This window comes from Stegostoma tigrinum, chromosome 9 (assembly GCF_030684315.1).
Source record: "Stegostoma tigrinum isolate sSteTig4 chromosome 9, sSteTig4.hap1, whole genome shotgun sequence".
Classification (NCBI taxonomy): Eukaryota; Metazoa; Chordata; class Chondrichthyes; order Orectolobiformes; family Stegostomatidae; genus Stegostoma; species Stegostoma tigrinum.
The window spans coordinates 86,135,806-86,151,021 of NC_081362.1; the positions used below are offsets into that span (position 1 = coordinate 86,135,806).

Sequence of the window (15,216 nt, forward strand, 5' to 3'; positions counted from 1 at the left end):
TTCCCTTCCTCAAAAGGCAGTGGACGCAGAATATTTAAACATTTTTAAGACCCAGATGGCCAGGTTATTGATTGCTAAGGGAATGAAAGATTACTGGCAACATGCAGGAATGTAGAACTAAGTTTAAACACAGATCAGCCTTGATCTTATTGAATGGTGCAGTGGGCTCAAAGGGCCGAGTGGCCTACCTCTCATTCTCATGTCGGTGAATTCGACAACGATAGGTGAGTGTGGTGCTGCCCACCTGGTCTCAGGGAGGATGACAGCAGATGCAGTGGCATGGAGTGAAATGGCAGAATGTGGCTGCAGGAGGTCGGCATATCATCTGGAAGCTGGCTAGATAAAGTCACTCTCACATCGAGAGTTGAAAGGGAAATGAGTAACAAACAGTTCGGTCAGCAGGCAGCAGGGTTGCTGAGTTGACAGTCTTAGTGGAGCCACTGAGAACACAACGCACAGCCAAAAGCAATGGATGACGGTGACTGGCACCACTCTGTGTGCCCTGGGGCAATACGGCTGCAGACTGGATCTGTTCTCAAGTACAACTGAGGTTCTGCTCCACATGACAATGGGGCTGTGTGCCTGTAACCCTTCCATTGCCAAAAAACACACACCAACCTTTAAACTGTAGCCCTTTTTCAGTGAAGTCGATGGTTAAGTAGAGTTTAAAAGTATGCATGGAGACCGCTTTTTTATATTGTTCAATCATGTCATACATTCTCCCTCCTTGGTATTTCCTCTCGTCCAATTCCCCGCCAATTAAGTTGTCTACCCCGCTGTCATCCCACAGGCTCTACATCAATATCATGGGGTGGGCCATTATGGACCAGATCTACAAGGCTTCACTGATGCCCTGTGTAGTGGGTGACTGTGCTTTGTCAGCTGGTAACGCAGTTCCTTATCAAACAGTAAGGCACACACAGACAATGTGGCTAACCTTGATACCATCTAATGATTCTGATTAAAAAGTACATGTACACAAGGACAAATCAGTGCTGCCTGGAAATCATTCCACACAACAGTCTGGTTCTCACATCTCTCCCCACACTGCACAGGCAACTCGAATGAGTCCAGCCCTCAATAATGAAAGATCATTTTGGAAATCGCAGCTTGGTAATGACGATGATATACGCACATAGCGATCTATAAAAACATTAGACCTTGGGCTCACTTCCGGCCGAGGGACCTGTCACAAGGGCCTGCTTCTGCCACTCTGTCTGGTCTGAAGCATTTCAGAAAAATACGAACAGAATAGAACTCTACAATTTAAAAAAAAAACAAAAAGTAGAAAAGGAACGTCAAAAAATGTGCAATATCACTGCAAGAGTTTGATTAATTGCGCTGGGTACGTGTATTCATGTATGTGGACACAGATGTGTTGTTGTCATGCATGTATTTGTGTGCGTGTACATGTGAAAAAGTGTGCCTATGTGTGTGTGGTGTGTGCATAAATATATATATATAATGTATCTATACATACTTTATGTAAATGTTTGTGTGTGTGCATAAATATATATATATAATGTATCTATACATACTTTATGTAAATGTTTGTGTGTGTGCATAAATATATATATAATGTATCTATACATACTTTATGTAAATGTTTGTGTGTGTGCATAAATATATATATATAATGTATCTATACATACTTTATGTAAATGTTTGTGTGTGTGCATAAATATATATATAATGTATCTATACATACTTTATGTAAATGTTTGTGTGTGTGCATAAATATATATATAATGTATCTATACATACTTTATGTAAATGTTTGTGTGTGTGCATAAATATATATATAATGTATCTATACATACTTTATGTAAATGTTTGTGTGTGTGCATAAATATATATATATAATGTATCTATACATACTTTATGTAAATGTTTGTGTGTGTGCATAAATATATATATAATGTATCTATACATACTTTATGTAAATGTTTGTGTGTGTCTGTGTGTGTGTGTGTGAGAGTCTACACATGAAGGTGTCTATGCAAATATAAGTTTGCACATATGCATCTTTCAATGTATGTGTGTGTCAGCATGTGTACAGGTATATTTGAGAGCAGGTATTCACAGTGTGCGTGCGTGTCTGTGTGTGTTGGAGAAAGTGCGTGTACCTGCCTGGTCTTAGAAATGTGTGTGGAAATAGTTGGGACATTTAGTGATATAGTTAAACAATGCTAACGTTCCCTGCTGCTGATACATTAATCTGTAATAAATATTTCTGCTCATGCTGCTGCACCTTTCTGTTCTGCACCTAATAAAGTGAGTGGAGCCAGAAGTATGTGAGGAGTAGAGTATGTTTCCTTTCGGCGTGTTTTTTAATGGGTGGCACAGTTTAATGTCTGATTTCTCCCTCTTTTGCCCTGGGTAGCATTCTGTTCTGATAAATTTGTACTTTCAAACAAGACTAGCTGCGTAGGACCAGCAAGGGATAGGATTGGTACAAGGGTTGGAAATGCCTTACAGAGTGACAGGCACAAGTATGAGTTAACAGCAAGCAGTGACTGGAGTCTGAGAAATGGAAAATTTGGGAAATGGAAAATTGCTTGGCATTTCATCCTGTCATGTAGGTAACAAAGGGATCATGTAGAAGCAACCCTGCCCCTCGATACTTTCCAGAAATGTGTTCCTGGCACTGTTCTTGCAAACCTCCTCTGCAGAGGCGCCATGTCCATTTTACAATATGGAGAGTGGAATTGGTCGCCACACTCTGTGTGTGATCAATCCACAGTTCATTACACACATGGCATTAGCCTTCCAAATTTTCACATCTAGGCTTCCAGGAATAATGCTTTGAAAGATATGTATTAATTAAAGGAAGGCAACACAGACGGTGTCAAAAAGGCAGTTCCTGCCTCACAAATTTGACAGATCTGAGGGAGAAACAAGGGTGCAATGAGAAAGGGAGTGCAGTGGGTTTTTTGTGGCTATTGTAACAAGGTCACTCAGGTGGACCTCACAGAACATGAATTCCCCGCTTGGGGCTGTTAACCTGGTGCAGTCGGGGAAACGTGACTGACAGATATAAACAGGAGTGTCAGAAGTTCTGGTCACTCTGAGAGCTCGCTCTAAGGAAGTTGGGCCAGTGTCCTGTGTACATGTAAATAAGAGGTGACTTACTGACTGGATACCAGCCTCTATAGAGTTATTTCAGGTTTTGTGTGAATGAACTTTCTAAAGGCCGTTTATAAGGCACCGTAGGGAAGGAGATGAAGTCAATTAAAGCCCAGGTTTTGTAGACAGCACTGGTGTAAGAATGGTACTGATTATTGGCACCACTGGCACAGCAGTGGCTGCTGCTGGTATTACACCTCTCCGAGACCAAGGATCTCCATTGGATTCCAGGCTGGAGGTGAGAGATTCGGCAAAGGGGTAAGGGGGGTTTGAGAGGACTGGGAGAGGTCCCAGTGGGCCCTTCTCCCTAATACCTCAGTCTGGATGCTTTTTAGTACAGAAATCAACATCCTTCCTCAGCACTCCCACGATGCCACAAGCAACCACACACAGGTTCACCAGTCACGGTCTCCAGGTGAGACCCCCGTCCCCGGTTGGGTCCATACCTGCTGCAGAAGGATATGGCCCATCAGCAGGTATTAAATGCCCACTTTAAGGCCTCAATGGGCTGGAGGACCTCCACAGCCTTCCCCAACACAGGCTGAAGTTGGGTACAGGTGAGAGCGTGGCCAGTCATCAACCTCTCCCCAATTAAATATCCCCCAGCGCCAACCGTGCCACGTGTGGGGAGAGCACAGCATCCCACTTACGTGCACATTATTTACTACAGCCTTCCTCATTGCCTCACACATTCTGATGGGCACAAAACTCAGGGTAGGATTGGCAGAGGAAGGGGATCCTATGGCTAGATCCTTCGGCAATCAGCTCAGCCTCGGGTAGGTTCCGCCAGCTCTCCCTCACTCAAACCCAAGGAACTGGCTGGGGAAACAGTGAGGCTGATCACACCTTCAACACAGGATGATGTTTCCATGAGCTTTTCGGATGCAGTGGGTGGTCTTAATCTAGGAACTAGTATCTGTGGAGCAGCCTAACTTCACAAGCAATTATTCAGTCCTCAGCACGTACCTGTTGATAAATGATTAGCAAAACTAGTAATAGACACAAAGCTGTAAATACTCTCTCGATCTAAACAATAGTCTGGTGAAGGAAGTGCTCCGTAGCCGTTAATTAATTTTCGTTTTTGTTAGTGGACAGACTCACTTCGCTCGTCTATATTAGGTGGCCCACTGACCTGTTGCATGGAGGGGACTCTGGGCTTTGCTAACCTGTTGCGAAGGGCTACTTCAGATCTCTCTACATGAGACGTGTTGCTTTTAAAAGGCAAGTGTCTCAAGGGAGATTGTTCAAAAGTATTTAATTACCAGTGTACTCCGTTACCCAAAACCAGCTGCAAATCAGGCTAATGCATGTCACTGGTTATTAATTCAAACTGTAAATTTCTGCCACTGATCATTGGTGCTGGCAAGGTTTGATCTCTGGTCAGTGTAGAGTTATCTGATTGCACCCGGGCTATCAAGAAGGAAACAGTGCACCAATGTGACCTTGGTACTCTTATGCTGATGGGGCTACTCTCCACCGAGGGAGGATGGGAGCCAGAAGGGGTTTCCTCGGTTTCTCAGTCACTAGCTCAAAGTCACGTACTGGGCACAGCATATGTCTATCTGTTTGCATAGGTATGTTTAAGAGTGTGTGTGCACGTTTGTGTGTAAGAGAAAGCGTGTGCATGTGCACATGCATGTATCAGTATGTGCATACCTGCACGTACACAGACATACCTGTCGGTCTTTATGTGAGAGACCAGGACAGCAAGACCTACCCTAAAATTCAATCTGTTTGACACTCTGCTGCACCTTTCCTTGCAAAACCAGTTGGCCAGAGGGCACAACCTCAGAATAAGGAGCCACATCTTTAAGACAGAGATGTAGAGCAATTTTTGTCCCTCAGAGGGTAGTTAATCTGTGCACTTCTTTACTGCAGAGAGTTGTCAAGGCTGGGTCATTAAATATATTCAAGGCTGATATAGCCAAAATTTTTAATCAGTAGGGTGACCAAGGGTCATGGGGTTGAGAATTACCAGACCAACCATGATCTCACTGAATGATGGAGTAGACTTGATGGGCCGATTGGCCTAGTTTTCCTCTTGTTAGACAACTTGTAGTCTATGATCTTCACAAAAGCCAACACATCGGGAATGAATGTTTCAGGAAAGGTGAAAGAAAAAAATGAGACTTGAGAATCTTTTCTTATGAAAGGAGTAGAGGGATGCAGATGAGCTAAAGTTGCATTTTTTTTTCTTTGTTAGGATGCGAACATCATTGACTAGGCCAAAAATTGCGCCCATCACCAAATACCCTCAAACTGAGCGGCATGCTGGGCCATTTCTGAGGGCAGTTAAGGGCCGAACACATTGCTGTGGGTCTGGAGTCACATGTAGACCAGACCAGGTAAAAGATTTCCTTCCTAAAGGACATCAATAAATCAGATGACGTTTTTATCATAACCTTTGATAGATTTACGGTCACCATTAATGTGGCTGGCTTTATTTTCCAGATTTATTAACTGAATTTAATTTTCAACAACTGTCCTGATGGGCTTTGAACCCACACCTGTACAGCATTACTCCAGGGACAGTACCACAATGCCACTGTTTCTCCAAGACAACGAAGAGCTCTGCCACCCCCACAGAGGCAATGGAAGGTTGAGGTGCATACAAGCAGCAAACAGCCCATTGATATTCATCATCTCAGCAGAGGTTAATGAAGTAATAGGACAGAGAAAATGGAAGGGATCAGGAATCTAACTTCAGGCACAGCAGACAGGGGGAGAACCATGAGAATGGGGACAGTCAATGCACGGCTGAGGGTGTTGTATTTGAATGATCGCCTTGTTGGCGAGAAATGAAATTAAATCAACTGCAAGAAGTGATACTGAGTCAGAAGGTGCAGAATCTGTGAGGATAGAGGTTAGGGACTGCAAAGGTAAAAGACCCTGATGAGAGTTATGCACAGGTCCCCGAGCAGTAATCAGCACATGAGGGAGAGAACAAATCCGCAGATAGAAAAAGCATGTCAGAAAGGCACTAGTACAATAGTCATGGGGGATATTAATATTCAAGTGAACCGGAAAAAACAGGTTGGTATCAGACCCCAAGCGAAGGAATCTTTGGACGTCTACAGAATTTTTTTTGGAGCATCCTGTGGTGAACCCACTAGGGAACAGGCTATTTAGGATTTGGTGATGAGTCATGAGACAGGCGTGATCAAGGAGCTTAAAGTGAAGGAACTCCTACAGGGTACTGACCGTAATAAGACAGACATCACCCTGCAGTTTGAAAGGGAGAAGCTGGAATCAAATACAACGGTACTACAATCGAGTAAAGATAACAAAAAGACAGGAAGGAGAAGCTGACAGAGTTGATTGGAAGCCGAGTCCAGCAAGGAAGACAGTGGAGCAGCAACGGCAGGAAGTTCTGGGGATAATTCAGGAGGCGCAGGAGAAATTCATCCCGAGGAAGAAAAAGCATATGAAGGGGAGGATGAGGCAACAAGGGAAGTCAGGGACAGCTTAAAAACAAAAGGAAAAGCATACAATGTGATGAAAATTAATGGGAAGCCAGAGGTTAGGGTTCCATTTAAAAACCAGCAGAGGATGTCTCAAAAAAAACCAATAAGTGAGGAGAAGATTAAATATGTACTAGCTAGTAATATTGCAAGAGAGTGTTTCGATATATAAAGGGTAAGAGAGGCAAATGTGGCCATTGGCCTGCTGGAAAATGTGGCCTGAAGAAGTAGGAATGTGAAACAAAGAAGTGGAAGAGTAACTGAACAGATTCCTCGCATCAGTCTTCACTCTGGAAGACCAGCAGCCTATCAGAGCTTCGGGGGGTCAAGGGGCAGAGGTGAGTGCAGCGGCCATCACTAAGGTGAATGTAATAGGGTGGCTGAAGTGCCTGACAAACTTTACCCACTGGGTCTACATCCCAGAGTTATGAAGAAGATAGCTGAGGAAATTGTGGAGCACTGTTGGTGATCTTTCAGGAATCATTGGAGGTCCTAAAGTATTGGAAAATGGCTAGTGAGGCACCCTGTTTTCAAAGGATTGGGAGGCAAAAGATGGAAAATTATAGGCCGATTAGCCTGACCTCAGTCATTGCTAAGATTTTAGAGTCCATTATTAAGGATGGGATTTTGGGGTGCTTGGAAGTGCATCGTAAAATAGTACTGAGTCAGCACAGCTTAGTCAGGGGGGATAATGCCTCACCAATCTGTCAGAATTTTTTGAGGAGATAAGCAAGTTAGGCAAAGTGGTGGAAGTGATCATTTGGATCTTCAGAAGGCCTTTGATAAGGTGCTACACAGGAGGCTGCTAAATAAGATAACAGCCCTTGCGATAGGGGAAAGGTAGTTGCATGGACAGAGGACTGGCAAATGACAGAGAGAGCGGGGATGCTTTTCAGAATGGCAGTCGAGCTATTGGGGTTCCACAGGGGTCAGAGTTGGGAATGTATAACTATTCACGTTATACATTAAAGATCTAGATGAAGGAACTAGGTTTGCAGATGACACAAAGGGACAGGCAATGTTAAGGAAGTGGGGAGCATGCTGAAGGACTTGCATAGGGTAGGAGAGTACACAAAGAAATGGCAGATGGAATTCAATGTGCCAAAGTGTGAGGTATGCACTTTGGTAGCAAGAATAGAGCCATAGACTGTTATCTAAATGGGAAATGTTTTAGAAATCTGAAACTCAAAGGAACCAGGGAGTCCTAGTTCAGGACTCTCCGAAGGTCAATACACAGATTCAGCTGGCAGTGGAGACGGCAAATAATGTTAGCATCGTTTCAAGAGGACGACAATACAAGAGCAGAGATCTACTGCTGAGGCTGTATAAGGCACCTGTTAAACTGCATTTGTAATATTGTGGGCAGTTTTGGGTTCTGTATCTGAGGAAGGATGAGGAGGAGGTTTTCAAGAATCATCCTGGGAATGAACAGTTTGTCACATGAGAATGGGTTGAGGACTTTTGGTCTGTACTTGATGGAGTTTAGAAGGAATGGGTGGGGCGTGGGATGTGCGGGATCTCACTGAAACTTACAAAATACTTAAGACCCCAGGACGGATTACATGTGGATAAGATGATTTCAGTGTAAGAAAGACCAGGATCCAAGGACTAGGAGGTGGAATTTCTTCTCCCAGAGAGTGATAAAAGTGTGAAACTCACTGGTGCAGAAGGCTGTGGAGGTCAAGTTATTGAATATATTTGAGACAGAGATAGATAGGTTCTTGATTAGTAAGGGGACCATTTCAGGGGGAGAATGCAGGAGAATGATAAAGCAGACTCAATGGGCTCCTATATCTTATAGTATTAACATCTGGGCCCTGATAAATAATGGTCCATGATGCCCATTCCTTAAATAGCAAGTTGTGACGATTGATAAAACACTGCCTTCAAGGGGCAGTGGACTAAGACCCATTAGGAACTTTCAAAAAGGAAATGGATAGACATGAAAAAGGAAATATATGGATAAAATGTGGGCTTGAGAGCAGGGAGACAGTGGAATCAATTAGAAAACTCTTCCAATGAGCCAGCATGAGAACACTGGAACAAATGGCCCACTTCAGTGCTATAAGATTCTGCAGATCTAAATAAATGAATTTTACAATAATCATTCCTTCTAAACACCACTATCTGCAAGCAAGGAGCCCTGGAACATTCAGCCATAGGGTGTTTTCATCTCATAGATGAAGCTCCAATCTTCTTCCAATGCATCTCAATGAAATTTGAAAGGTCAAAACTGACTCCCAGACAGGACCTCAGACAGAGTGGTCACCAAGCTGGTGTGGTGTCCGCTTCAGCTCCAGAGATTTACCACCACAGAATTTGATCTTTGATTATGGTTTGTCTTCCTCCTGCACGTCCATTGATGATAACTAGAGGCCATCCCATAAACAAGAGAGTGACCGTCTGGATCCCTCTCCTCGACCAAAACCAGCTTCAGAGCAAGCTGGAGGGGAATGCTTACCCTTGCCATAGTCTTGATAAACCACCAGACACCGGAACTAAGAGAGAATGCCGAGGCTTGTGGAACAAATGGCAGGGAGCTGGCCATTCAGCTCCCCAATAAATCACTGCAATCTCTCCACTTCATTCAGTCGGGCCTCCTTAATCCTCAATACCATTTCCAAACAAGTGCCCTGAAATCTCAGTTCATAAGGCTCAACTGATGCCTCAGCATATTGTGGGAGGGAGTTCCAGATTTTCACTGCCCATTGTGGGGAGAAATGCTCCTACTGTCAACCTTGAAGGGCCAGGGTTTAATTTTGAGTTTCTGCTCTGTTCTGCCCTGACTTCCCCACCGACCCCTGGCTCCCCACCAAAATGCCCATTCCCCCACTACCTCTTCCCACGCCAGTGGAATTAGTTCCTCTCTATTTGTCACACTGTGTACTCTGATCATCTTAAACCCTCAGCCAGAGCACCCCCTAAATCTCCTACACTCAAAGCCTGGGTCTATGCAGCTTATTAACTCTCTTAAGAAAGCTCAGAGTAATTCGCATAAGTACTGAGCTTGTTTGATGAATGGGGAACCATAGATATAAGGAGGTAACTGCAGAGTTCAGTACCCTAGCAGCTGCAGGCAGAGCTGACAGCAATTAAAATTCAGGGGATTGCGCAGATATCTCAGAGAGTTGGTAATCTGGAGGAATTTACAGAGGTAAGGATGAGTGAGACCATGAAGGGATCTGTAAACAAAGATGAGAATTAACAATCAAGCTTGGGTCAGCGAGCACTGAGGGTGATGGGTGAATGGGACTGAGTGTGAGTTAAGTCATGGGGCAGCAGAGTTTAGGATGACCTCATAACAAAAACTGGAAAGTGAGGTGGAGAAACGGAGATACAAGCGGCGGTTGCCTAGATTGTTAGACTAATGCAGCTGTGGACACAGCCATCCAAGGCGAATCCAACAAAGTCAGTGATGTGCAAGAGACCAGAATTGGAGTTAGGCTGAGGTCCCAGGGAACAGTAGAGCCTCAAAGGGTTAGAGGTACAGAGAAGGGGGCAAGGGCCTGGAGGCATTTGTAAACAGTTTAAAAACAAAGCATTGCTTCAGCTGGAGACAATGTAAGGCACTTAGTGAGGATGGGGAGGGATGTATATACTTGTGTGTGTGTATACGTCTTTGTGTGTTGTAGTTGTGTGCATTTGTGTGTGTCTGCATACGTGTCTGTGTGTGTTTGTGTGTCTATGTGTGTACATGTGTGTATGCATGCCTGTATATTTGTGTGTCAGCATGTAGTTGTGTGCACATGTCTGTATGTATGTTTTGTCTATGTGCCAGTGTGACTTTGTGTATGTGTGAGCATGTCTGTGCATCAGTGTACGTGTCGTCTATGTGTGTTTGTAAATGTATCTGTCTGTGTATGGTATTGTATGTTCATCTCTGTATATGTTTGTCTGTGTGTGTATGTTTGTATACATCAGTTTGTATCTGAATGTTCGCGCGCGCGTGTTTATGCGTATGCGTGTCTGTATGTGTGTGTATGTTTGTGTCTGTGTTTATACGTGTGTGTGTCTGTGTTTATGTGTGTGTGTATGTGTGTATCTGTGTGTGTGTATGTGTGTATCTGTGTGTGTGTGTATGTGTCTGTGTTTATGTGTGAATATGTATTTGTGTATGTGTCTGTGCATTTGTTTATGTGTGTGTTTGTGTGTGTGTGTGTGTGCGTGTGTGTGTGTGTTTATGTGTGTGTGCGTGTGGTATTTACGTGTGTGTGCATATTTACGTGTGTGTGTGTGCTTATGTGTGTGTCAACATGCCTGTGCGCAGCATGCACCTAACGAACACTTACCGGGTAGGGATACAGCGTCACACCGTTCGTCCTGGAGACAGACCATGTTCCTTCCAGGTACTGATGGGCCTGGATGGCAACGGAGCTCAGAATGTTGCCATTGCTGGGACTGGTGGGCATCTGCAGGCCAGCCTTAGTGACTGAATGCCCAGGAGACCCGCTCTTCTTCTCTGCCCCTCCGACGATTCCCAGCGAATTGGGCTTGCCCCCGTGCTTACTGGTCAAGAAACTGGCATAGGTGGTAGTGGCAGCATAAGCAGCGGGAACGAAGGCCCATTCTCGAGAGGACTGCAAGCTGCCGATGTTGCGCGAGCCCACCAGCGAGGGGATGTTGGAGAGGGGCGGCGGGGAGCCTGGCAGTGGGTCATACTGCTCCAACGCAGCCGCTTGCTCCAGCGTCTGCACCATCTGGATGGCTTCCTGCTTCAGCTGGTTGAGGTGGGTGGCACAGATATCACACCGGTTGTCACGTTCATTCCAGGATTTGCGGGTGGTGTTGGGCACCTGCAGCTTGTCGTGGATCAGAGCAGAGAAAGCCGGGTCCTGCCAACAAAAACAAGGAGGCGCTACATGAATGGAGAGAGCGACACACAGCTTCCACTGTTCAACAAAGAACTTGCATTACCCACCATCTTAATTCCCACTGCACCCCCCCCCCACCTCCTCAGCTAATGAAGCAGTGAAGTGCCATCGCCATAGTAACATGTCAGCCATTTTATACACAGCAAGCTCCCCTAATAGCAATGATTAACAACTGCATCACTAGTTGCCACAGTGATGCCAACTGTAGGAAAAATATGGGTCAGGGCAACATGGAGAACTCCCCTGCTCTGCTTCAAAAGTGGTATTCTTCAAAATAGCATCATTTCCATTCACCCGAGAGGGCAGATGGCACCTCGGTTCAGGATAGCACCTCGGCTAATGCAGTGCTCCCTCAGCATCAAACACCACACAGGTGCTGGGCCAGAGGTCATGCATATCATTTTCCAGTCAGAACTTTCTTCCAATTCACACATCACAAAACTTCAACACACTCCCATACTAGTTCATACACATAAACATATATTCAACCAGTTCTTTCCCGATTATCACTTCCTTAATAACACAGCACCGTCAGCTGTTCCCTCATTCCATTTCGGAATCCCTGTCAGGCCCTCAGAGATAGCCTCAGTGGTCGCCCCACGGTATCCACCTAAATGTCACGCTGATAAAGCTGGACTGGTACTATGAAAGGCTTTAACAGCGGCAACCATTGTTAGACCAACTAACAAGCTATTCTGGCTTTCAGCTCAGTCTACTCCATCAAGCAGAGTCCACGAACCAAAGAACATTCATTTAGGTAAAGCGCTCAACTGGCATCACTCCCAATTATTGGTGTTACATGGGGATCATTACAGAGTGAGGGCACCATACCTGTTGAAAATTGAGGCCTATTTAGAACACAACACTAGAGCACTATAATCAGGAGCAGAAACACACTATTAGGCCCCTCAAACCTGCTCCACCGTTCGGTAATATTATGACTGATCCATTGCAGCCCTTAACATCACTTTCCGCTGTTCCTTCATATAACCCTTGACCTTTCTTGTCAAACAAAAATCTGTCCAGCTCAGTCATGGGTTGTTTCCAAGGCCTAGCCTCCACTGTTCTAAAGGAAGGTCACTGGACTCGAAACATTAACGCTGTTTTTCTCTCAACAGGTGCCGTCAGACCTGGTGAGTTTCTCCAGCACTCTCATTTTTATTTCAGATTTCCAGATTCCCTAATTCTTTGCATTGACTCCACCGTTCTCTGTGGGCAACAGAATTCCACAGACAAACCAACCTCCGAGAGATACAAATTCTTTCGTGCCCTCTCAAATAGGAGACCTCTAATTTTAACCATGTCCCCTTTTTCGGGACTTGCTCACGACGGGAAATACCCCTTCAACATCTACCTCTTGAGTGCTGGAAGCACAGTTATTGATTACCTATAAGATGCCATGATCACACTGATATAGAAGCAGAGGTAGGCCATTCAGCCCATTGACTCTGCTCCACCATTCAAAAAGGTCATGGCTAATCTGATAATCTATCATTTTTCCACAACCCAATTCCCTTATTGATTAAAAAAAGACTGTCTATCTCTCCCTTGAAGATACTTAACAACCCAGCCTTGACGGACCCCTGTGGTAACAAATTTCACAGATTCTCAATTCTCTCAAGCATGAAATTCCTCCTCATCTCTTTCTGAGATTTTGCCTCTGAACCAAGACTCTCCCACAAGGGTACACATCGCTTTCTATCATTTATATAAATGATTTGGATGTGAACATCGGATGTAATGGTCAGTAAGTGTGCAGATGACACCAAAATTAGTGGTGTAATGGACAGCGAAGAAGGTTAACTCAGAGTACAACAGGACCTTCATCAGGTGGGCCAATGGACCAAAGAGTGGCAGATGGAGTTTAACTTCGATAAAAGTGAGGTATTGTGTTTTGGTAAAATGAGCAGGACTTATACACATAATGGTCAGGTCCTGGGGACTGTTTGATGAACAAAGAGGCCTTGGAGCACAAGTCCATTGTTCCTCGAAGGTGGAGTCACAGGAAGGCAGGATAGTGAAGAAGGCGTTTGCTGTGCTTGCCTTTATTGGCCAGTGCATTGCAAATGGGAGTTGGGAGGGCATGTTGTGACTGTACAGTACATTGGCGAGGCCAGTTTTGGAATGCTGCGTATAATTCTGATCTCTCTGCTATAGGAAAGATGTTGTTAAACTTGAAAGGGCTCAGAAAAGATTAACAAGGATGTTAACAAAGTGTGGAGCTGCATGAACACAGCAGGCCAAGCAGCATCTCAGGAGCACAAAAGCTGACGTTTCTGGCCTAGACCCTTCATCATGGTACGCTTGCCTTTATTGGTCAGTGCATTGAGTACAGGAGTGGGGAAGGCTATACAGGATATTGGTTGGGTCACTTTCCAAATACTGTGTTCAATTCTGGTCTCCCTGCTATAGGAAAGATGTTATGAAACTTGAAAGGGTTCAGAAGAGATTTACAAGGATGTTGCCAGGGTTGGAGGTTTTGAACAAGGAGAGGCTGAATAGTCTGGGGCTATTTTCTTCGGATCATTGGAGGCTGAGGGGTGAACTTATAGAGGTTTATAAAATCATGCAGGGCATCAAAAGGGTGAATAGCAAAGGTATTTTCCCCAGGGTATGGGAGCCAAACTAGAAGGCACAGGCTTTAGGTGACAGGGAAAAGATTTAAAAGGGATCTGAAGGGCAACTTTTTCACGCAGAGGGTGGTGAGTGCATGGAACGAGCTGCCAGAGGAGGTGGTAGAGGCTGGTACAGTTACAATTAAAATGGATACATGAATACAAAGAGTTTAGAGGGATGTGGGCCAAATACCGGAAAATGGGACTAGATTAACTTAGAACAGAACAGAATAGAATAGCATCCCTACAGTGTGGAAACAGGCCCTTCGGCCCAACAAGTCCGCACCGAACCTCAGGGCATCCCACCCAGACCCATTCACCTATAACCCACCTACTCTACACATCCCTGAACACTACAGGCAATATAACATGGCCAATCCACCCGAGCCCGCACATCATTGTATTGTGGGAGGAGACCCATGCAGACACAGGGAGAATGGATAGGGTATCTGATATTATGGACAAGTTAGGCCAAAGGATGTGTTTCCATGTTGTATATCTCGATGACTATGACTATGACTATATAACCTCTCCACAACTAACCTGCCCAGTCCTTGCAAACTTTAATAAAGTTGCCTTCCTTTTGTCCTTTAAATTTCAACGAATGCAACCTCCCTTCCCTAGACAGTCCTTCCATACCTGGTATCAGCCCAGGAAATCTTCTCTGGACTGCCTACGACGTCAGTACATCTTTCCTTAGATAACGGGGACCAAAACTGAATTCCGACTGAATAGCAGGCCAGGCTCAAGAGGATGCCTGGACAATTTCTGCTCCTATTTTGTACCTTCCCAGCAGGCCACTGGGTTGTGTCAAACTATTCCCTGCTTGCCATGATTCGAAGTGTTATCAGGCAAAATAGGAGGGATGGGCACTGAATCTCGACAACCAATATACGGCGGGGGAATCAGAATAAAATGAAGGCGTGGTGATGGCCATGATGATGTGGGTGTGAGCAGCTCTGTAATTATAGCCAGAAGGTCAGGAACTCTGAGAGACTGTCGATGAGGCTCTGCTGAAAGGGCCTTATAAATCCAGACAATTAAGGGGTTTTTTTTCGCAAATGAAGCCAAGCTGCTCATTTGGAAGACAAGTGGTCCAGCTATTGCTTAAAACTGTTACTACTTTATAGAGGCTGTGCCTCT

At 44.8% G+C, this 15,216-nt stretch overlaps 1 protein-coding gene across 1 annotated transcript in view; it reads right to left on the reverse strand.

Moving 5' to 3' along the window:
- The window catches only part of kif26ba (kinesin family member 26Ba), a 379,843-nt gene that overhangs the window by 259,726 nt on the left and 104,901 nt on the right, over positions 1-15,216 (reverse strand). Inside the window, exon 3 of the mRNA XM_048536110.2 lies at positions 10,877-11,419. Coding sequence (XP_048392067.1) covers positions 10,877-11,419 — 543 coding nt within the window. The remainder of the gene's footprint in view (positions 1-10,876; positions 11,420-15,216) is intronic.